This window comes from Cydia strobilella, chromosome Z (assembly GCF_947568885.1).
Source record: "Cydia strobilella chromosome Z, ilCydStro3.1, whole genome shotgun sequence".
Taxonomy (NCBI): Eukaryota; Metazoa; Arthropoda; class Insecta; order Lepidoptera; family Tortricidae; genus Cydia; species Cydia strobilella.
Window position 1 is genome coordinate 11,844,484 of NC_086068.1, and position 24,868 is coordinate 11,869,351.

The 24,868-nt window shown below is 35.5% G+C and overlaps 1 protein-coding gene across 1 annotated transcript; it reads left to right on the top strand.

Annotated features, from left to right (window-relative positions):
• Positions 1-2,334: 2,334 nt before the first annotated feature.
• Positions 2,335-23,759, top strand: LOC134754283 (sodium channel protein Nach-like). Its single transcript, XM_063690508.1, has 12 exons — positions 2,335-2,520; positions 3,934-4,030; positions 5,708-5,817; positions 7,136-7,301; positions 8,108-8,268; positions 11,361-11,493; positions 13,339-13,503; positions 17,777-17,888; positions 21,131-21,181; positions 21,698-21,833; positions 22,623-22,729; positions 23,514-23,759. The coding sequence occupies exons 1-12, from the start codon at positions 2,339-2,341 to the stop codon at positions 23,753-23,755; spliced, it is 1,662 nt and encodes a 553-aa protein (XP_063546578.1). The 5' UTR covers positions 2,335-2,338; the 3' UTR covers positions 23,756-23,759.
• The last annotated feature ends 1,109 nt before the right edge of the window (positions 23,760-24,868 follow it).

Consider the following 24,868-nt stretch of genomic DNA (forward strand, 5'->3'; position numbering starts at 1 on the left):
TGTGTCAAGGTTAGCGCTGTTCATAACTGTTCTAAATTTCAAATGTTCTCGAGATATTTATAGCTGGTCAAGCAAATCTTGTCAGTAAATAGGAACAAAAAAACTATACTTATCCTTTTCTTTTGGGTGCTGGTACTAGTGTAAGACAAAGATAGTATGATTCTCTCTGTCTATGTTCGAAATGAGACAGTCCCTTGACAAACTATGGCAATGTGACAGACAGACGGACAGAGTCGCACCATAATTAAGGGTTCCTTTTGTACCTTTTTGGTACGGAATCCTAAAAAAAGAAATTAAATATAAAGAAGAGAAACCGACCAATCACGTGCTGGACTACGGGCGATATTAAAACTGAAAACACGAGTCATAAAAACATCTACGTGCAATATCGGATTCTATTTCATGTTATGTCAACTCCGCCGCCACCGATTGATGGTCTCGTTATTTATTTACCTACATATGTGATTGACAATTTTTGATCGAATCGCTTCGTTTTTTGAGTTCTATATAGAAGTTTTGAATAAGGCTTATGTGCACGAGACTCGTACCTTATCTAATAAAATACTTACAATAACACTTTAAACCTTCGCGTTTTGTAAGTATATATATACCTATATAAACTCTGACCGGAATATATGATCACGCGCATGTTGCGGAAGTTCACTGGAACAAATTTGTTCATACTACACTGAACTGTCACCCTATACATGAGAATAAACAGCGCCCCCTTGACAATGATCATATATTTCTGGTCAGGTTTTACACATATTCAGTAATACAAACGGGTCTATGTATCCCCGTGTATTATTAAATACAGACGGGTCTACCGGGTAAGCCTTACAATCCGAGTTGCACCAGCTGTGGTTTGGTATTCTTTCTGTGATCACAGCTGGTGCAACTCAGCTGAAACGTCGGATTTTAAGGTGAAAACAATAAATTATTAATTTCACCGCTAAATTCAAATTAAAAAAATTTAATGGAATGATTAATTAACTAATTTTTTCACCAAAAAAAATTCCTTTGCTTATTATTCCTGTACACACAACTAAAATTACTTACATATTTAATCCCTGATATCATGCAGCCCCAAATCAAAGATCGATATAAATATCCTCTTTGCCCCAAATTAAGCAAAGCTTTTACTACGGGTGCCTACTAGGCGATGATATACATACTTATATTGGTACATAAATTACAACTCGGGAACAAATTTCGTGATAAACACACAAATAAATGCCCTTACCGGGATTCGAACCCGGGACCTCCTGATTCGTAGGTCGTGGGCACGGTTATTCGATCACTACTGAGGCTAAGGAGTAGTCTTTCGCGCCGGGCACATGGGGGCGATTTTAGTATGCAATGTACAAGCGAGGCGTTGAACGTTCAATTTTACATTTAATTTCTTATTATTGTATCTTAAAATACATTATTTTAATCAAAAAGTAGGTAAGTAGTCTAGGCAGGAGGCCTTTGCCCAGCAGTGGGACACTTTATACTTTAGGCTTAATTAAAACTAAAACCGACCAAGTGCGAGTCGGACTCGCGCACGAAGGGTTCCGTACCATTACGGAAAAAAACAGCAAAACAATCGCGTTTGTTGTATGGGAGCCCCATTTAAATATTTATATTATTCTGTTTTTAGTATTTGTTGTTATAGCGGCAACAGAAATACATCATCTATGAAAATTTCAACTGTCTAGCTATCACGGTTCATGAGATACAGCCTGGTGACAGACAGACGGACAGCGGAGTCTTAGTAATAGGGTCCCGTTTTTACCCTTTGGGTACGGAACCCTAAAAAGTAGGTACCTATATTCATATTCGACTTGTTCCTTCTTTTATGAACTTATATTTTGGTCATTAATTTTCACGAGAGCCGAATTACCTGTTGTAGAAAATGTGTTACCTATCCTATCCCATTCTATCCATAATCCGTACTTCACACATAATAATCAAGCTATTTCATAATTTTGCATAAGGTACTCGTGTCAGGTCGGCTATAGCGGGAAATGGCCTAGCTAATTTATTGTTGCCGAACGCTTTAGTGTGCCCAGGGCCTAAACGACATTTGTTTGAGCCTGCTTATCTAATTTGGAGATCTATGCTTATAATTACTGGCTCGTGTGTTCAATAGCTGACGTTTCACGACCATTCGTCACTTTAAGCCCGCAATAGACGTGCACGCGACCTGCAATATTTCCGTCTATACTAAATTCATGGGTTTAACTTGTTCACAAATCTAGATGAACTCTATATTTATTGACTTTGCATAATGTCTTACCCACGTTACTCAGTTGTTATGTAATTGTAGAAACAAAGTAAGCAAATCGGTCTAATCATGGTGCGCTACGGCGGCGGGGACACGGGACTGAAAGCCAAAGGATACGTAAACGAGAACCATTGGTTTGAAAAACCACCGAAAAGGGGATTCCTAGCTAGCAAATTCGTTGAGTTTTGCAACAGAACAGATTTGCATGGCTACAAGTATATTGTTATGGAGGATATTAATACGCCGGAGAGGTTTGTTTACATTTTTTGCTTTACCATGATGAAAAACTGAAATGTTAAGTCCCCGGCAAGCTCGGTTCTCTATTCAAACGTAGTTACGCTCTCATTCTAAAACGCCTAGCTAGATTGCTCTGAAACTTTGTACTTATAATAGGATAATGTATATCTTATCTAGGTCTATAATTAGTTTATATATATCTACTATAATTAGTTTATATAGGTTCAAATACAATAGTAAAAATACAGCGAATTTAAGTTTTTCATACAAAACTTGTTTTTCTTACATCCATGGTTTTTGTCCTATTTCGTTTGTTTTACATACTACAGCTATATAGACCGGGCTCTCAGTAAAGTCTCGTTTCCAAAAATAGCGCACCGCAGTTTGACTTCTGATCCTTATAGTGGGGTTCCTAAGCTCCTAGAAACCCGATGTTGCCGGGCTGAAAAGTAGTGCCGTTACCCCCACCAGCCCTTTGAATTTCCCCCTTACAATTCTCATACATTGGCTATCGAAAAAATCCCACCTTTTACACAAATCGGACTAATTTGAATCTAGCTCTTAGCCTAATTGAACTACCTAATTAATATTGGTATCAGTTAAAAGAACGTTTAATTAGTCATACCGCGGTGCGATATTTTTGCAAACGAACATCTCCTTGGAGCCTGTTCTAATATAAACTAATTACAAACCTAGATATACCTCATGTCATTGTATGTGCAAAGTTTCATTACAATCCAACACGTAATTTTAAAATGAGAACGAAACTCCGTTTGTATGGGAAGGTGAAATTCGGCCGAGCTTGCTTCGGGGACTTTTAAATTTTCAATTTTTGTATACCTACCTAATACTTACTTACAGTTCGTACGTGTGCCGTTCTCGACGGTTGGTATTTAGTTAGTTGTGAATTGTTAATATTCCATGCATTTGACATTGTTGTTTTTTCTTTCGAACTTTTGAAAAACAAAGACAAAAAAAATTACATGCTAACAGAGCGTTAAAAATTGATGCAAGCGGTCGTGTCCTTTGTAAGGTTACGTTGTTATTATTAGGTTGCGTTGTTAGTTCCTGTGGCCACCTCCTGTCTCCATCATCAGATCAGCTCGATGGTAGGTACCATAATATTGCATTGTCACCCGACTTACATAATGTAGCTGTGCAAATTTCGCTTAATCGGAAATCGGGAAGTGGGTCAAATTTAGCTTCCAAGATTAGACCCACACTAACTAACAAACCAACATACATACTAGGGCAAGTTAAATATAAAAGCTTGTAAAAATTACATTATGTTTTGATATCGACTTTATTAATGTCTTCTTTGTCATATTTCTTTTGTTGTGTAATAAAAATTGTCGATGGTAAAATGTTTCGATGCAATAGATAGGTACCAATTTGATGAAGGTGATCATTAAGGCGATGTTCTGTAGAAGCCTGTGGGCGCTGGCGGTGGTTTTGAGTGTCGGCGTTGCGGCGTACTTCGTCGTCACCGCCTATCGTTGGTACGCTCGGAATCCTATTGTCACGGTAATTAACTTATTATATGTAGTATTTTCTATAAAAAGGGACCTTATTGTCGATGGCGCTTACGCCATTATTAATGATGCTCCGATATAAATACAATGCCGCGCGGCACTGTGCGGCGTAAGCGCCATCAACAATAAGGTCCCTTTCACATAGAAAATGCCCCATATTATTATTCAGTAGCAAAGTCAGGACATTATTATCATGGCAGTAATAATTAATAATAGACCCTAAATATTTCAATTTGATGCAACTTATCTAAAATAATGTTGAGGTAATTAATAAGTCTGTGTAATTCGAAATACATTTTTACCTTTAATATGTTCTCACTACTGAGGTGAAAAATTATGTGTGCAACACGAGAGCAAAGTTATTTTACATCTCGTGTTTTTGAGGCCCTCGTTACGCTTAAGATTCTAACTTAGAATCACATTCGCAAGAAAAACCAACTTTCCTCTTTTGTTGCACAAATAACTATAACTTAATCAACTAAATATATTAGAATAGAATAGAATAAGATTTTATTCGTAAGCACAAACAAACATTACAAGTCATAATATAACAATAAAACATAGAATAAGATTAAAGTGCCACGAAATGGCCTCATCTCAGCATATTGCTGGTGACTTCCAGCGCTGATCTTCCGATGAGACCATATATGATATTATTCTGGAGACCAGCAAATATCTTGTAAAAAAAAACAAATCACCATAATTTGACTTCATACACTGGACATGGACAATGGTGCATAATGGGTGACCGTGACCCGTGACAGACTGCCGTGACTATATCAGTTCGGACATAGAGTAACTTATACTAGAGCCAACTAGAGCGGTACTGTCATAGTAAATTTTGTAACCCCAGTAAATTCACTGCCATCTGTCGACACACTTTAAAACTAAAAATGGACCCGTCACCCGTTGACCACGAACGCTGTAAAGAGTTCGAAACATCGGGATGTATTATAAATTCAATATACGCGATATAATCCGTTTTCATAGTTTTATTTCATAAAAATGAAGATTTATAAAAATACGATAGAATGTATTTAAATATAGATAAATGATTTTTTTTATTTGCATTAATTATTTGTATGATTTTGACCCATGTCCTTTCACTGATATGCGTTAAAATTGTTAAATAACAAACGAAACCGTCAACGCCATCTATACGACTGTAGGTCAAAACTAGTAGCGCCCTCTGAACGAGAATCAAATTTTCTTGATTTTGGAGGCTCGTTTTTTCCTTAGACTGTATCTATCTATTACGGAGTTATATCTATCTTTGGTTCGGAGGAGGATATTATAAAGCTGCGATCGGAAAATGGACCCCAAGTCTGGCGAATGCGCCGCGAACTCGCACCCTATAAGTAATAGTTTCATGGAGATTGCGCGCTCCATTTATGCGTGCCTTGCATAACTTGCTCTAATTAGGCTTAGGTACGCTCATTAAGTCTGAAACAACACGCGTGCGTGCGTGTGCGTGAGTTTTATTTTTTTTCTTTTCATTTGGGGTTTGTCGATGAACGATTATTGTCATCTTGGCTAGGCCCCCAGCCCTCATAGAAACGCGACCAATCGATCTGATGGATATTTACCCTTATACAGTGTGTATATGAATGTGTCCTAAGCTAATATACGGAAAGATATATAATATATATTCGACATATTGCTTTTGCAGGTGATCGAGAGCACTCATGGTCCCGTCTGGGACGTACCATTTCCAGCTGTCACTATTTGTGATTTGAATACCATTTCTCGGAGAGCGGCAAAGGAGTTCGCCGCAAATGTGTCGGTATCTGTAGTTAGGCAATAACGTGTTAAGGGGGTGAATCACGTTTCTATATGCAGTAGTTAAGCAGACGAGGTGATCTAATCGGTATTTTTATCTTGATCAGATCATTCGCACGCGTCGCCAGTTTAGCCGCTTCTGCTGCTGACTCCTCCTTGTTTTCAGGATTTTTACGTATTTATCGTTTAAATATATGATATTTAGGATATTTACTTTATTTAGGATATATTCCATGTCTGGTGAGAACAATTGAACGAGCGCATATAAACACCCTAAACTTACCTAATTTAATTATATAAATGGTAAAAAAAATCGTCAAAAATGCATTGATTTGAAAGTCATCCTCAGCTGACGGTTCAGTTTGAGTTATACAGGGTGGGCCAGTGATAAATGCATTTAAAAATAATAATAATAAATAATCAATTTTTATGTTTTTAAATAAAAAATATTATTAAAATTTGGGATCAAGAAATACATTTTACGTTTTAAAAATTAAATCATCAAGATGTCGTCCGTAGCGGTTGCGGCACTCTTCCAGTCTTGCTTGTAAATTTTGAAAGACTTTCGTTAGAAGTTGCGGAGATATTGATTGGATTTCTTGACGAATATTCTCCTTTAATTCTGCTGTGGTTGTCGGATTATTGGAGTACACTTTACTCTTCAAGTAACCCCACAAAAAGAAGTCTGCTGAAGTTAAGTCAGGGCTCCTGGGAAGCCAAGCAATGTCACCTCGCCTCGATATCAATTTTTGAGGAAACATTTCACGCAAAACTTCCAGGGTCACGTTACTTGTATGGCAGGTGGCCCCGTCTTGCTGAAACCATGTATTGTTGTTGTAACCATACGATTCGTGAAGTTTCGGAGCCAGGAAATCTCTTGTCAAGTCTTTCAAAACTTACAAGCAAAACTGGAAGACCACTACGGACGACATCTTGATGATTTAATTTTTAAAACGTAAAATTTATTTCTTTATCCCAAATTCTAATTATAATTTTTATTTAAAAACATAATAATTGATTACTTATTAATTTTTTTTTAAATGCATTTATCACTGGCCCACCCTGTATAATTATTATAATAATAACAGTGTCAATGGCGATAAATATTGGAAAGTGCCTAGTCACGAGTCACGACCCTTCTATACGGTGTCACACCGATACGTTACTTTACTGATATTTCAGTGTCATAAGTGACATTTCTTCAACCATAAACGTCACTTTTGACACTGACAGATCGGTATCGTATCGCTGTGACATCTTATAAGCATTGTTCGAATTGGGCCAATAGACGATATTAGTTTCCTTGCCTATATTTCAGGACCCTCCCTCCGAACATTACCGCGGATAATGTTTTCGAGTACCTTCGCTGGGCTCCCCTGCTCCATTCCTCGTTTGAAGCCAACGACACACAAAAATTGATGTTGAGCAAACTGCAAGATGTGCTAGATCTCAATAAAATTACAATGGAAACACTTTTTGCAAGTGTAAGTCGTTTAATTTGTTCATAAAATATCAATTACCTATTTTTTATTAATTTTTTTATTGCCAACTGTACTTTTACCTCAATAGTCATTTTAACATTTGAGACGATTCTAACAAGCGATATATCAACACGCACTAAACGAGAAAATTTAAGGTTTTATTCAAAATTTGAATAAAACCTTAATGTAGTGGTCGATTGAGTTAATTATTAGAAAAATATTTTCTGTGTATATTTTTTTTCATAAAACAAATTATAAGGAAGAACCATGAAAATGTAAGTAACTCATAATCTCGTTAAATATACGCCTGTAAACATCTGTTTAGGTGCTTACTCAATCAAATTCTGAGAAGTACTTTAGACGTTCTCGGGCTCTTCGAGAGTTTCGTACACAGACTTATCAATATAAGTAGGTAATACCTGACCTACCTACTACCTATATTACTTTTACTTCTAGAAAATAATATAGGAAGAAGATTTTTGAGCCTTCCACTTCTGCAGGACTCTGACACTCCGAGCAGGATCGTGAGTCCTTATTAGGTTCTTATCTGCGTGTCTACTACATAATGCTACACGTGACAGATTTAAAATGTAACAAAAAATCATAACACATGCGTTTTTAAAAATAAGTGCCATTAATAACAGCAAGTGTGATTTCTTTGTGCCACAATAAGTCACATCATAGACAAATCAATTGAAAATTACGTGTTATAATCATTATATAGTGAACAAGACTTTTAGCGTCCATGTTCCATATCATATCATGTACTCGTAGTGTAAGTATCATGTTATTTCCCTGCACGTTCCCAGATGTCGCCAGTGTCATCGTGTGGCCAGTTAGTACAGCGGTGCATGTGGAAGAACACCGTGTACCGCTGCGAGATGCTCTTCCAGCCGGTGTTCACGCAGCTCAACCTGTGCTGCGCGTTCAACTACTTTGCGGTCAACGTCTCTCTCAAATCATTGCATGCGTAAGTAAAAAGAACTTGGTTGATACCTATTAGGTACTTGAAATTCCTTTTTATTAAATTAATTATATTAAATAGTAAGTTAAAATTTAAGGAACGTAAGGATTTGTATCCATGTCTGTTGAACGGACTATATGTAGAACTAAGTGCAGTAGAATTGGAGCAATTTATTGTTGTCTGTGTGTATAGGCCGCCTTTAAGTAATTTTGAAATATTTGAAAGCATAATGGAATCTGTCCTACTTAAAATATCACCTTCTAGTAAGAAACTACTTATACGCGGCGACTTTAATGTAAATATTTTGGAAAATTCAACAGTAACTTGTAGATTGTTGAATCTTTTACAAATCATGTAATCTCAACCACATATTTATAGAGCCTACTAGAGTGACTGCCACTAGTGCCACCTGTATAGATAATATTTTCACAGACATTTTTCCTACCACTAAAAATGTAATCAGCAATTTAGGATCAGACCACTTAGGCCAATTAGTGGTGTTTGAGACTGTAACGAGAAATACCTTGAGAAAACAAATAACTTTTGTACCAGTAACCTCTGACCGCGTGGAAAGAATGAAACAAAATTTAATTCAGGCGCTACCCTTTCTGTCCTCCAACATGAGTCCGAATAATATGTATAATTCATTCTTTCACACTTTTATGGAAAATTTTAATGCGATATTTACTTCAAAATCGGTCATGGTTAGTGATGCATCAGTTTTTAGTGAGTGGGCTACTGCAGTGCTACATCAACGAAGACGTGCATTGTATGCCTTGTATGAAGAACGGCGGTTTAATACAAGTGACGAATTTAAGGAACATGTCAAACAATATTCGAAGAAATTTAAAATAGATTGCCATATTGTTAAGCGTAATTATTTAAGCCAAAAAATAAAAAATAGCTCCGATATAGTTAAAACAACGTGGAAAGTAATTAATGTGGAGACTGGTAGTTCAACACAAAGAATGAATGATCTTAAACTGAAAATTGATGATAAAATTGTAGACTCCAGTTTAGATGTAGCAACAGAATTTGAAAAATTCTTCATCGAGGTACCAGTTTCCACAACCAAGGACTTAAATTCATCACCCTCGTCTGCCGTTACATTGTTAGAAGATAATGTCCCAGAATATAGTAGAGACCTTCATTTTGAACATGTGAGTGCCTCAGATATAATAAAGGCGTTTAAATCAATTAATGTCAAAAAAACTAGTGACCTCTGGGGAGTATCTGTCCATGCTGTCAAATCCTTAATAGAAGTTGTAACGCCTGACTTGGCAGTTATATTTAATAACAGTGTTGATTGCGGTAAGTTTCCTGATCTAATGAAATATAGTAAAGTCACTCCTTTATTAACCGACTTCAATTTCATTTAAATCAGGTAGCACATCCGACCCCACTAATTTTAGACCGATATCAGTGTTACCGACATTCAGTAAAATTTTTGAAAAATTAGTATTGTCTCAGTTATTGAAACATTTTAACATCAATAATTTAATGCATAACAAACAATTTGGTTTTAAACGAGGTCGCTCAACAACCGACGCTGGTGTTGAGCTAATTAAACAGATCTTCGATGCCTGGGAGGAGTCGCAGGATGCTTTGGGTATCTTCTGTGATTTATCTAAGGCCTTCGATTGCGTCTGTCATGAAACATTGATCAGGAAACTGCACTTTTATGGAGTAAGAGAACTGAATTTAATTAAGTCCTACTTACACGGTAGAATACAAAGGGTCGATGTGAATGGACAACGATAACCGGGGTCATTGGTCTCTATGGGTGTACCGCAGGGATCAAAATGGGGGCAGTTCCTGTTCCTTATCTACATTAATGACCTGCCATACCTTGTAAAGACCCACCATGATATAGTATTGTTTGCAGACGATACCTCACTTATTTAAGTCAAACGACACCAACAAGCTTACAGTGATGTAAACGATGCTATTTCAGAAGTAGTAAATTGGTTCAATGTTAATAACTTATTGTTAAATGAGAAAAAGACTAAATGTATTAAGTTTGTCACTAGTAGTAACGTAAGGCATGTGAAAACAAGTGTCATTGTGAAGGACGAGGAATTGGAATTGGTTGATAGTACAGTTTTTCTTGGTATAACTTTAGATTCTAAACTCCAATGGGGTCCCCATATTGATACTCTTTCGAATAGACTGAGTTCTGCAGCTTTTGCTGCTAATCCGTCAGTTAACTGATGTGAAAACAGCTCGATTAGTATATTTTAGTTACTTCCATAGCGTTATGTCATATGGTATTTTACTGTGGGGGTGGTGCTTCAGAGATAAATACCATTTTTGTTCTGCAGAAGAGGGCTATTCGAGCAATATATAAAATGAACCATAGAGACTCACTTAGAGATAAATTAAAGGAAATTGACATAATGACAGTGCACTGTTAATATATTTATGAGAATATTCTGTATGTACATAAAAACATTGCCAGTTTTAAGAAAAACTGTGACATACATAACATTAATACTAGAAATAAGCATAAGCTTGCAGTACCCTTCACTCGGCTCCATAAAATTAAAGATGTGTAAGATTTTATAATAAACTTCCAAATATCATCACTGAATTATCTGTTAATAAATTTAAAAAATATGTAAAACGTAAACTTATCTCTAAAGCCTATTATAGCACACAAGACTACATGAATGATGAAACACCGTGGGATTGTGATTGAAAATAATTAATACCTATATTAGGTAATCCGTATTTTTTGACATTTAGATTTTTATTCTAGAAAGTTTCTAGACTAGTATTTTTTATACAATTTTGGTGTTTGACGATCCTTTTGTGAATTCTTATTATTAAGTTTGACATATCTATAATAATTCAATGTTTTTTAGAATAATAATAACTGCATCAATAAATAGCTCTGATATTTAGATTAAGGTAATATTTAAAACTTGACAATTTAAAAGTGCTTGTTGCTAGGCCTATTTGAATAAAGATTATATTGACTTTGACTTTGACTTATACGTTTTATCGAGCGGCCAGCAGTAAGTGAAAGACCGCTGTTTACTGTTGCGATTTTTTTCTTGGGAGCTGCGAATGTTAAGCTATAATTAATATGTGAACAGGACCAACGAGTTAGGCAAGCAGGTGGAGCCGCGCCGCGTGGCCTCTTGCGGCTACCAGACCGCGCTCACCGTGCTCATCAACACCGCGCCTGACGACTACTACAGCTCCGCGGTGGCCTCGCAGGGCGCGCTGGTGCGTGTTCGGTGTTGTGTGTCTGTACTGTAGTCACCATACCCCGCTCGTTCACTAGCGAATTGCATGTGACAGACGAACAGACAGGCACACGAGTTATCCTATAAGGTTTCCGTTTTAATCTTACGGAACGGAACCCTGAAAACTAACTTAAAACTAAAAAGATCATATCTTGCTCTGATCTAAATTAGAACCGTTGTCAATAATCTAATTGTCCAGTATTATTTATCACTTTAGACGAGGAAGTTAAAACATATTAAAGTAATATCAATGCTACAATCCGATTATTAGATCTAATCTGATTATTAAGCACCTTCGCATTGCCTTTGAATCAGTGTCAACTAGGTGGCGTAAATATTTACCTACAGCAAATCATGTTACTTACAAAAATGTAGATACGTTCCTATTGATAACTAATCCCAACTTGACATTTTTTCAAACGGCCTATTAAAGACTGTACACGATAAAACCCCGCCACGCATGATATAGTTAAAAAAAAAGTGGTTATCAAACTATGTACATAATAAAATTACAAACATAATATAATATTAGGTTTAGAATAAATTTAAAAATGGAAAAATTACTGCCTTGGCCCTTATAGTGGGAAGATTTGCTGACTATGGATGAGGTCTTGGTGGCTCAGTTGGCAGAGCGCTGGAGTATCGATCCAGAGGCCGTGAGTTCAAGTCTCACCCAAGGCAGTAATTTTTCAATTTTTAAATTTATTCTAAGCTTAATAGCACCGATCGCAGACGTTTCTGCTTGTTAAAAATTAATTTAATATTAGGTTGTCAGTGACTTTAAGCATTATATTATATTCCACCGTAGGTACCAAATTTTTTTTGTCCACGGTCTTCTGACAGTCTTTACCTAATTCTCCTGTTAAAAACATTTTATTAGTATTTTTTAAAAAATAAGCCAAATTATACCATATTGAATTGTCTTTTCACAATACCTAGCTAACATTTTTCTAATTGTTTTAAGATTGAGATAGTTCTGAGGTGTTTCAACATCTCATCCCATACAAAAACGACCCAGTGCTTGTAGAAAGGCTTCCTGACTATCTCAAGTAGAAAAGAGTTTCAAAAAGTTTTTTTGGTAAGATGGCATCCTAATGTACATAAAACAACTTGTAAAAATATAAACATAATTGTGGCTTTGCAGCAGGAAGCGAGTGAAGATTATCGAAAAACCCTAGATAAAAAATTTAAGATAAGATGGGAATATTAATAAGAATATTCAGCGAAAACTCACACACGCCCATACATTGAATATGATTGTATTTTTATTCTACAGTGTGGAAAAAAATTATGGGCCCTGGAGGGAAAGTGCCTTAAAACCTTAAGTTAGCTCATTTTACTTAAAGGAAAAATATATTTTAATTAAAAAAAAAACTGCATTAATGAAAAAATTTATACCCCAGTACAAAAGGTGTATGTTTTAGACATGGAGTGTAATACTCTATTGGGGCGGAAGGCATGCACTGACCTGCAACTAATTAGGAGAATTGATGAATTTCATAAGTATACCTAGATCACTCGGTATAAGAGGGTATAGTCTGCCTGCCTTCCGTTAGTTGCCGATGCCGGTAAGGTTGCCAGAGCTCAACGAGGGTGCGGGGTGTTAGGGTCAGCAAAGCGCATGTAACACCTCTGGAGTTACAGAGGCGGGCCTTATGCTTGTTTGCCACTGACTTAGCATAAAAAAAACATGATGGTGAACGGTCCATTAACATTTACTGAGTGTGTGTATTGGTGGTCCTGTTCACGTCTCGTGAATAAGCCTGTAGGTATTGTATCGTAGCGTGGTAGTTGGACATATTTTCAAGTGTAACGTTATGTCCAGGTGTTGATAGACGACTCGTACAACTTGCCGGACCTGGACTCGCAGGCGCGCATGGTAAACCCGTCCACGGAGGTGCTGATATCGCTGTCGCCCGAACGCACATATGCCACGCCTGGCATCAAGTCCTTTCCACCGACACAACGGCAGTGCTACTACAACGACGAGGTAACAAGTATAGTATGAATAATGACAAGCCAATTCGAACGCAAACTGATATCACAATGATATCTAAATGATGTCATTTAGTTATTGTGTATTTCGCTCGTACTTGTCCGTACAGTCAAAGTATTGAATATCGACATGGACAAAGTGCCAAAAATAGGTATTGTGTACACTGACATTTTTTCCGTGTAGATATTTAATACCTTGACTGTAAATGTATTGGCGCAAGCGAGACTCACGATAAATAAATGACACCAATGGGGTTGGCAACTGTCAAAGGTTTGCAGAGATGGCGCCATCATAGCTTGCCCCTTTTTCTATGAGATTTGGCTTAAAGGGCTGGCATCCACGGCATTAAAAAAACAAAAATTTGACACAATTGTAGGGATTGACAGGGCAAGCTATGCTGGCGCCATCTGCTAATTATTTCGACCGGCCAACCCCATTAGATATATTTCTGATGTCAGTGTACCAATTTGGTACCAATTAATGTTAAAATTTTGAAACTTTGTAAGTAAGTAAGGTGGTAACGTTGAGCAGATATTCTAACGTAGTATGCTTTGTTTTTTCTTGCTTAGTTGTTTATGGTAGTATACCCTAGAATATTAAGTCGTAAGTACGTTATCTTTTACTTACTTCGTTCCATTTACTGCATACACTTTTCACTTTTTTACTTAACCAATATCAAGATCTGTATCGATTGACGATTATAAATACGACTACTATGACGCACTTTACTGACGCAAAACTGAATATACTTAGATATCGATCTATTTAAAAATCAACCCGCTATCTGCCCAAATCAACCGATACTAATTGATTCTAATGAAAATAAGTACATTTCCTAAACAAGTTTTATGAAACTTACACCTTTTTAAATCTGAATTCCATTGATTGGATTACCTTGCTATTATAGAAGATAGAAATCTTTGCGTATATCTTATGTGTTTTTTTAAACAATGAGTCGACATAGTGGTGATATAGTATGGATTTCAAAATTACATTTGCACACGGCATGAAAACATCCATTACCATCGTCACTAACTTGGGATTCCTATACATTACAATACTGATTGAGTTTCACTATTGAATGCATTTTACAAAAAGTGTAGGTAAGTACCTGATGGTGGAGATTTGGTCAATCTACGGATCGGTCAAGGGACTAATGGGACCAACTCCGAAATTGCGAAAAAAACAGCTGTAACATAAATGTCGACACATTACAATATTTCCGTGAGTTGGGGGTTGCCTTCCTAGTTAAAGTTGTTTACTTTGACTTATATACAGTCACTCAAAATACGTGGGCAATAATATTTTACCCCATGTGAAAAATTTAAAGGGCCATATGTAATGTAAAAAGTTTATATAATACACGTGCGAAAAGGTAATTCGCAACAAGAAAAAATTAAAAATTAAAAGGTATAATCTTTAATAGAAAAAAACCGACTTCTCAAATAAGTTTGAAATGCCATATAAATTATTTGCTGGTATTTAATTGATCACCAGATATAGTATAATTAATACATTTTGTCACGTTTTTCTAGTAGCATTTCGTTTCTATAAGGGTCGTAGTACCTTCTAACGGTTCGGGCGGACTACGTCCCTCTCCCGACCTTTCTACGGAGTACGTTACTTTCCCGATCTCAATACCAATCTCTGTTTGGCCCTACGGCTGATTGGTAGAGAATTCCATACTCTATACAGAGATTGGTATTGAGGTCGGGAAAGTTCGGAGGCTAGACCACCCAATATTCGTTCTTTATCTTCTGTGGATTCGGATTTCCCCTCAAGGTCCAAAACACTCTTTAGGTATGTCAGATATAAAAGCGACCGTATGTCGTACAGCTAATCTGGTTGCTGGTATACATTTTTCGTGCAGGTATATTATACCTTTAAATCGACTATACCTACATACAACAACACTCCTCACTGTCCATCGGTGGACCTTATTACAAAAGGTCCACCAATGTAGTTAACAGTGTGGGCGATGGTACTAAAAAAGTGACGTACTCAGAAAGTGACGTACTCTGAAAGCGACGTACTCAGAAAGTTACATACTCAGAAAGTGACGTACTCCGCCCGAACCGTTCTCATTTCTAACCTAACCCACTTCTCTGACAGCAGTTCGGTTCTGTGAGGACCGCAGTTCAAACCTAACCTAACCCACTTATCTAGTAGCATTTCGTTTCTGTAAGGGTCGCAGTTATAACTCTCCGGGTCCGAATTCAGGTCCGAGACCGAACCGGGTCCGGGTCCGAGTCCGGGTCCGTGTCCGGGTCCAAGTCGAAATCGAAATCGCCAATAAACGTTGAAGAGTTTCGTTCTGATCATCATCAGCAGTTCCACTTAATGAAATGCGACAGTTTTCAATGTTAATGCCTTATTTTCTGATGAAATAACAAAAATCTCTATACGTATGCCTTTAAGATTTGAGGAGTTCCGTCGATTTCTCATGGATCCCATCATCAGAACTCGAGCTTGACAAAAATGTGTCTTAAAAACTTAACTTGCTTCACAAACATAACGAAGAGGACACTTCGCCAAACGTGAACTATGCGTAGTTGAGGAGTTCCATTCTGATCGTCATCAGCAGTTCCACTTCATCAAATGTCACTTTTTTAAATCTAAATGCTTGATTTGTTGATGAAAATACTAAAATTACTATATGTATGCCTTTAATATTTGAGGAGTTCCCTCGATTCCTCATGGATCCCATCATCAGAATTTCGTTTTGACAAAAACGGGACCAATCTGTATATATATTCTTACAATCATAAAAGAATTTTCAAAATCGGTCCAGAAATGACGGAGATATGGAGTAACAAACAAAAAAAAACAAAACGTTGATTTGATAACCTCCTCCTTTTGAGATTTGGAAGTCGGTTAAAAACCGGCGCCCGCTATTTTCACTTAAAATTTAGTTGTACCTATCAAAACAATTAACTTAAATTGCAACTGTAAGTGTTTTTGTATGAAATAAGATGTGATTATTTTTGCAATGTAAAGCCAGGCTGAACGTAGTTTATAGTATTTTTTTTTGTCATTATCGATAGTAGTTTATAGTGCTGAATAAGGTGAACCTACCCGCCTACCCCTATATATCTATATAGATTATATAGGTAGGCGCATTTATACGGCAGGCGCACTTCGCCCCCTTCACCTTAATATACCGGGTGTTTCCTGTAACAGGAGTATTAAATTAAACTGGAGGCTGTACGTCTCAAACTGACCAACATTTGTTCAGCAACTTTTTAAAATTATGAAATTTTAAGATTATACCTTTTTCATACTAATTAAATATTATTTTCAATGTACGCTGCCATCTGTGTCAACCTTTAAACATGACAAATTTTGCAATACATTGCGTCTTAGAATAAACTTTAAAGTGTAATAAAAATCAATCCACAAGTTATTTTTAAAAGTTGCTGAACAAATGTTGGTCAGTCTGAGGAGTACAGCCTACAGTTTAATTGAATGCTCCTGTTACAGGAAACACCCGCTATAATATAATTACAATATCATTCTAGTTCAAGGGAAAATTCGTAACTATAAGTGTAATACTAATGTAACCAAAATATATATGTTTTATTGTGATTGTTTCGCAAATGTATAAAAACGTCGTTCAATGTACGTGTGCACTTTTCACACTTGCATTGATACTCTATCTTATATACACATCTTTACAAATTCTATAAGTTAAATCTATAATCACTTAACAAAAACAAAATGTATTTATCTTCAAAATATACTCCTTTTGCTGTGATATGTATATAGGTATACACGCAAAATTTGTTAAAATCGACCGGTCTGAAAACCAGCGCCGGGCATCTCGGCCCGGCACACGTTGAGACTGGAAACCCTTTGCCCAATTGATTGTACTTACTTATAAATTTATAATTATTTTTTCTTATTCTTGTTTTATGTAATTTTATTTTATTTTCTTTTGTACTTTTATTTCATTTTCTTTTGTACTTGATAATGTGGCAATAAACAATTATTATTCTTATTCTTAAAATTATCAACCACATGTCTCTATTACCTATACATAAATAAGTAGTATATATTTACCTTTTAGAGTATGGCCACTAGTAAAAATACTCTGTTATAATACACGACACTGAAATTACTGAGTGAGAGCGATTGCCTTTATGTAGGTAATGATTGCTGAAAGCTTCCAGTGCTACCTTTATTCAATTAACTTTGATATGATATCAACATCATTCGTCAATGTACCTATCATAGGAAAATATGTGATTAATAATTTGACTTGTTTCAGCGTCAAATTAGCCTGTTCCGCCACTACTCTTACCATAATTGTATGGCTTTCAAGAAAGTGCAGTACATAAAGAAAACGTGTGATTGTTTGCCATTCTACTTTCCAACTACAGGTTAGCTCATAATTTATGTTCAATTGCTATTTAACTTTTCGGTCCCTGCCTATGCTAATTAGTGTTCCGTGCAAAACTTTGTTTTGACAAACGGAACACTTACACTTATGGGATCACTTCGGTCTTGCAAATCAGTTAAATGCATTTTTCTCAGAGACCGTTTGACATTGATACCTAAAATTTGAAACAGTTATAACAATTACCACCACTAATATTGTAAATAAGTCAAAACCGCTTATTCCTTATTTTAGGGGGTAATTTAGGGGGTTGAGAGGGGTAACCTGTTTTTTAATTTTATTTGTAAGTATCGAGTGGGGTACCATTAGAAAGCTTGCAAAAAATTGAGTCGATAGACTGATTTTGACTTCATTTTAGATTGCTGTAGTTTCGATAAAAAATGCATTTAAAGTTGAAAGTTTTCATACAAAAAGATTCGCCTCTGTCCTAGGAATTTTCGGAAAAACTATAGCTAACAGGCAGCTAACCAGCCAGTAACCAACTAAATCGAGTATTGAGACGGCGGGAAAATTATCAGGTTAACCTTATCTTTATTAGTTTTTTAACTGCAGCCTTGATCTTAGGTTACTTATAGGTTCAGTTACTAGCTTGGATCAGCTTCTTAGACTGGTAATTTCATATTAGGAAGTCGTTTTAGCGAGAATGATCTTTAGTTAAAACTATGGCATTGAAATTAATGACTTATGTGTGTGTGACACAAAGTTTCATTCAACTTGCTTATTTTTGTGGGTTATTTCAGTTTTTTGTAATAGTCCACCAAGCGCATGAGAGAGAAAAAGATCTACAAAATACAACCTTGTTATTATGCAAATAAGGTTAAATTTCGAACGGGCTTTCCAACCAATGTGCTCAGTAAGAATCATATTTATTGTTGGAGTAGGTAAACTTTAAATTTTTAAATTAAGGATTCCGTTATTTACTGTCGTTTCGTTTTTTTACACAATAAAGCACATAGTTAGTAAGACGTGAGATAACAAAGTCATTTCATATTTATTAGAGAGTATCTACTTCGTCGAAACTATACACAATATCCCTTTGCATTAAGTACGATGACATTTGTGTATAATTGTATACAGTATGTATATTTTTGAAAGGATCGGTGAGAGCAGCAACCAGATCCCGTTCTGTTACGAGAAAGTAATCTTGGAAGACCTATAGTATATGACAATTACAATTTTTATTCTAGTTTTTGGAAACAGGTAAAGTTGACGAAATTGAGGCGATGTTGTTCAAGCTTGTTTGAGAGATCGGCTCACTTTATCGGCCCGATTCGAACTTTAAGATACGTCAATATCAGTTAAGATTTGGTACTCATAAATCCAATTTCTACTAAAATATATTTTTCTTTTAAAAACAATAATGGAAAAGATTTTCTTTTTTAAATTCTTTAAAAAACACGATAATATTATATATTTTTCCTCGTCCTACATTCAAGACGTGCAGAAAATATAAATAACTTACTCATAACTTATACTTTTTTGACAGCTTAAGTAGAGTTATTAACATTAATGCGGTTTACATTGTTATTTATAAAAACTCGGACTGAATTCAGTATCAAGTGAACGTAGTTTAGCGAAAAGGATTCATCTATGGATGGTATAGAAAGATAAGAGATGGGAAAGAAAGATATTTTTTTTAGCAAATTGATCCTATATTTAGATCCTTTTCCCTAAACTACGTCCAATTATTGATAGTGTCCGAGTGTCACTATGTCATCATTATTGTCAAATTTCTATGAAAATATGACGTTTATCTCATAATTACACTCACAGACCTGCATTTTTTATGCTTATGTCATCCTAGTTCTGTGCTTACACTACTTACTTACACTCTCTCACTTTGTTAGCTTAGACGAACTACATTTTTAGCAGTTCTAAATCATATTAAAGTCTATATATATATATATGGCATGGAACTAGAAACAAAATCAAATCAAAATAGGCTAGATGACAAATTTTCATTAATGGTATCAATCGATCAGGTTTATTTTTAGGATCAAATGTCTATATGGGACCCATTGCATTAAAGCTACACAAAAGTCAGAAATGTCAGTCAAAGTCCGCGACATTCGTACTTCACTCGCGAAACGCTCCAAACAAAACGATAAGTGAACGTGACGTTAAGTTCACTGAGAGACCATTTTGAATGTATGGACAAAATAAGAAAATAGCGTTTTTGTCGGTGAAATATTGCGTTTATGTATATAGTTGCCGTACAATTTTTTCTGAATAAAATGTAAGGAATCGATTGGTAACCTTACTTTTTTTCTTTTTGGAAGTTGAAAATATACTTTGAAACTTTTAGGTCCTGTACTTTTTTATTATTTCCATATATTATTTAATATCTACATTTTTATGATAAATTGCTCATTTGCTATCTATGTTACTAGATTTTGTTATAAAATTCAACATGTGTCATCGTCCCTATAATAAGTTCTAATTTAATTCAAATTGAAGCAGTATAGAATACCGAGCTATAATGGTGAACCATAAAATACTAATGATGACCTATTCGAGTCTGAGCGCTTGGATGTAACGTTGAACTTGCCGTTTTGACTGCACAACTCCTATAAATTATCTCCTAGGTTTTTGTCGAATACAATGGCTCGCTTTTCGTATATACTTGCGAATTACTACATTGAGGATGAACGTGTCACTTAGTTTCATAGGATACTTTCCCAAAACACAAATTAATGTCCCCGCGACGTACTTTTGATGCGACGTACTTTTGATACATCTAATCGAGCCCGTTCCCGCCGAAGAAGATCACTTACTTTGACTACTTAGTACTTCCTTAGCACTTCCGTATCCAATCTGTTCCTTACAAATGGCTTAATCTTCATTAAGTATCTAAAAAAATGGTTCATTGAAATTTTTATTTTCTGTGATCTCTTAACGACACGGTAGCTTCTACGTTTAATTAAACGTGGAATTACGAAACGAAAACGTAGAACTAACATTAGTAAGTAGCATTTGCACATAATAAGCAAAATTATCATTAGTATTTTATGGTTCACCATTATAGCTCGGTATTCTATATGTATTTTCTTTCTTTCTTTCAAAATATGATACCTACTTTCGTTCATAATTCGTAAAAGTTTTCATTTGTTATTATAATACTTTTTACGCCTCCTCCTACACATTGTAAACTGTGATTAACTTATATATATTCATATTTCTATGGCGATTTATTTATGCATAAAGATTCTCCTACTTTGATTTCAGATGATCATCGAAAATGTAATTTTAAGGACTTGAACTGCTTAGAAAAAATAGGTAAGTAGCAACTGCTCTTAGATGCTAAACGTATTTTAGGTAGGTATCATCATGGTTGGTCATCAGTGGCACATTAAGCATAAGGACCAGAGAAGAGTCCACATGGAAAGCCACATATTAGAAACATAACATGTAATTTAAAAGGCTTTGTTTAAAAAATCTAAAATGAACTTTCATATTTTTACTTAAGGTATTCTCTACTCATTCTACATTTACATTTGTATTTTTTGACATGTGTGCTAGAACTCCAAAACCGTGCACCTTGAGATAAGGAACATATTCTGAGAGGCCTGCGAACGGTGAGGCGGGCGCGGCTGAACAGAGGGCCTACCGCGAAAAACCAAAATTTCGTTTTTCTAGTTAGGGCCTCAGGGTTTTTGCGAACTTGATAACGGTTGTAGGTTCTGAAAAAATCACGTTGTTTCAACCCATCTCTGTATTAAAACTTATAACCCTGTGAACCCTCCCGTGGCAAATAATGGTTTAAGGTGTATAAAAAAGGCTTTGTTGTTGTAGGAGCAACAAACGAAAGCGAGTCCGAGCCAGACAACGTTATGCAGTGCTTGCCAGAGTGCGAGCATTACGACTACCCTTTGGAAGTGGCCCTTGGCATGCTGGCAAAGCAAGCCAAACTAAATGGGATCGCATTTTTGTTAGCACCTCTTTCACGAATACCGCTTGTTCACCATATTATTATTTCTCGTCAAAGGCTTCCATGAACAATGGACAAAAAATTATTAAATGAACGAATAAACTTATTCCATTATTGTCCAATGTTCAACAAAGTGTAGGTATTTTCCATTTTATTACAATTTACACAATTTATTATACATGCGAATTTACTCGTTTCAATAAATTGTAGAACTATAAATAATGGAACTCTATTTCGTAAATGTTGATACGAAAAACGTGATTTAAAATACTAAGGACACAAAAAATATTTTCACACGATTGCATTACTATGTACCTATTGCTTCTGATGAAATGGTTCGTTTTTAGGGATCCGTAGTTAACTAGGAATTCTTACAGTTTTGGCATGTGCACCCAGCTGCAAAAGTGCATTCATAAAGTTGAATGAATTCCATTCATGTTGTGTCTATGCAATATTACAGCACGCTGTACGTCTATTTGTCTGTCTATCCGTCTGTCAGTCCGCGGCTTAGTGGAAACTGGTAAAATAAAAAACAAAAAATTATTACTTGTGCCTTTCTTACTTGACAAAGTAGCTTTCTATGCAATTGATAAGACTGGCTAACATTTACCATCCTTGGCATAAACTATGTATAATTATTCAAATTGTAATGCCTGCCACAGTACAGTAATAATGTATGTTACAGGTAACACGTAGTAGTGTTAATTGGCCGCTCATTTTAGTTGATTACACGCCCTCGCAGTGAGTGTAGCTCCTATTGTTTAGTTCACAGAGTCTGTTATGTTTCAGTAACGACGTCAATTTGGACAACCGCTCGCTCCTGAATGTATTCTTCAACGACTTGGTCTCGACCAGATACCGGCGAGATGTTTATTTAAACTGGCAAAACATTCTCGGTTCGTATGCGTCTGACGATACATTTATTGCATGCTTCTTAATAAATATTATACTCGGCTACTCGCAATTTCAACACTATAAAGGTGCTCTCACACAGCAATTATATTATAAAAATTATATATTTACAGAAATATGATTTAACCTAAGCAACTTCTAACACTGATTTCCCAGTTAGTATAATTTTTTACCATTTTTCCTATAATCAGCAAACAATTACGTAACACATATATTAATTTCGGGCAAAAAGAAAAAAATCATGCATTTAAGGGTAACATTATATCATCAAACATGGCAGTTTGGCTGGGATTGCGTATTTTTAATATTTGTTTGGGCTTATTGATTTACTGTGGCACTTATATGTATGTTTACATTTTTGCTACGTGTAAAAGTAAGTAGGTAAGCAGAATACAAAAAAAATATATATGTGACTGCCAAGTATTAAAAAAAAGAAAATATAATCGATAATGCCGATTTTTGCATTTAACTTTTGCCTAAAAGAGGGCGTATTTTTATAGTTTTGTGATTATAAATAAATTTTAAAACTGCTGCTGTGTAGAAATTTCTTATTAAGATTTCAAATATGGTAACCAAGGGCACCGGGAATTTTACAACAACTTTACAAGTGTAATAAAGAAACATGTCAAAAAGACTGGTATGTTGTTATTTCACCTAGTTTCACAGCAGCTATTGTATAGGTATTCACATTAACAGCTGTCTTGCTGGCTGTATGAGAGGTAACTAGGATTGAAATTACAATTTTATTAACCAAAATTTTTTTTTTAGCTTCGTTCGGCGGCCTACTCAGTCTGATGCTCGGCTTCACACTAATATCCGGTTTTGATCTTATTATATTCTTCACCTTCAGAATAGCTTATGATGTATTGAAAACAATTTCGTCCAATGAAAACCTGAAACAAGACAACACCAGCAAACGCAGAGAGCTCTCTTTCGCCACGAAAGTATTCTATGTTGGAAAACCATTGGAATGGGAAACGGAAAGGCGCTATGGAAATGTAAAGTACTGAAAAAGAAAGTCAAGTCATGTCAAGTTGTCTGTAAAATCTGTACGCTTTATATAAAATATGCTCTGTGCTGTGCTTACAATTATTATAATAACTAATAAAAAATAATATTTCAATTTCTTTCATAGTATAGTATTATTATTAAACATCGGACACGGACAAAGTGCCAAAAATATGTACACACTACCTTGATGTATGGGCAATAATGGATACATATTTCTGGCACTATATCCGTGTCGATATTTACTACCTTGTCTGTACATGAATGCGTGTATTTTGAAAGTAATTCATTTTTAATAATATAGTTCCAAAACGATTAAAAAGGTTTGACATAGTGGTTGTCATTGTGGTTGGTGGTGGTGGTGGTGCTGGTGGTCAGGTGCATGCCAGTGGATGGCATATCTTACCTTAAAATAAATTAAGTTTAATGTATTTCCGATTTAGTTCAAAATGTTGTTTTGTAGAACAAAGCTCAATATAACTGATTATAAAGCAGCCGCTATAGATATATCTTCTCATTTATCCTTTCATGTAATTAGAGACAGTAATAAAAACCTAATTGATTACGACGGCGTCGACAATGAACTTTCAACAGCGGACTGGAATCGTGTTTTAGATGAAACTAACACAAATATCGCAGCTGACACCTTTACAACTATTATTAACAAAGCCGTAGAAATAAACTCAAAAATTGTCAAAATTCCCCTATCCAAATTTACCCTGAAACCATGGATGTCACTTGGACTCCTCCACTGTGTCCAAAACCGTGACAAGTTACACCTAAAAATGAAACAGTATCCACATGATGCAGTGGTATCATTAACCTAAAGCAGATACAAGAACTTTAGCAATAATCTCCTAAAAAAGCTTAAAGAACAACACGAGAAACATGAACTCTCAACTAATAATCATAACACTAAGAAATTATGGAATGTAGTCAAAAATATTTGTAACTTAAAAAAAAAACAAAACACTGCCAACTGAACTCATTTCTTCACCAAATCCCGAGGAATCCCTTAATAACTGTAACTTTTTTTTTTTTCATCTTTAGGTCAAACATTAGCTAAAAATATTATTTTACAATCCGGAATGTCAGAGGAAGACCTAGCAAGTAAA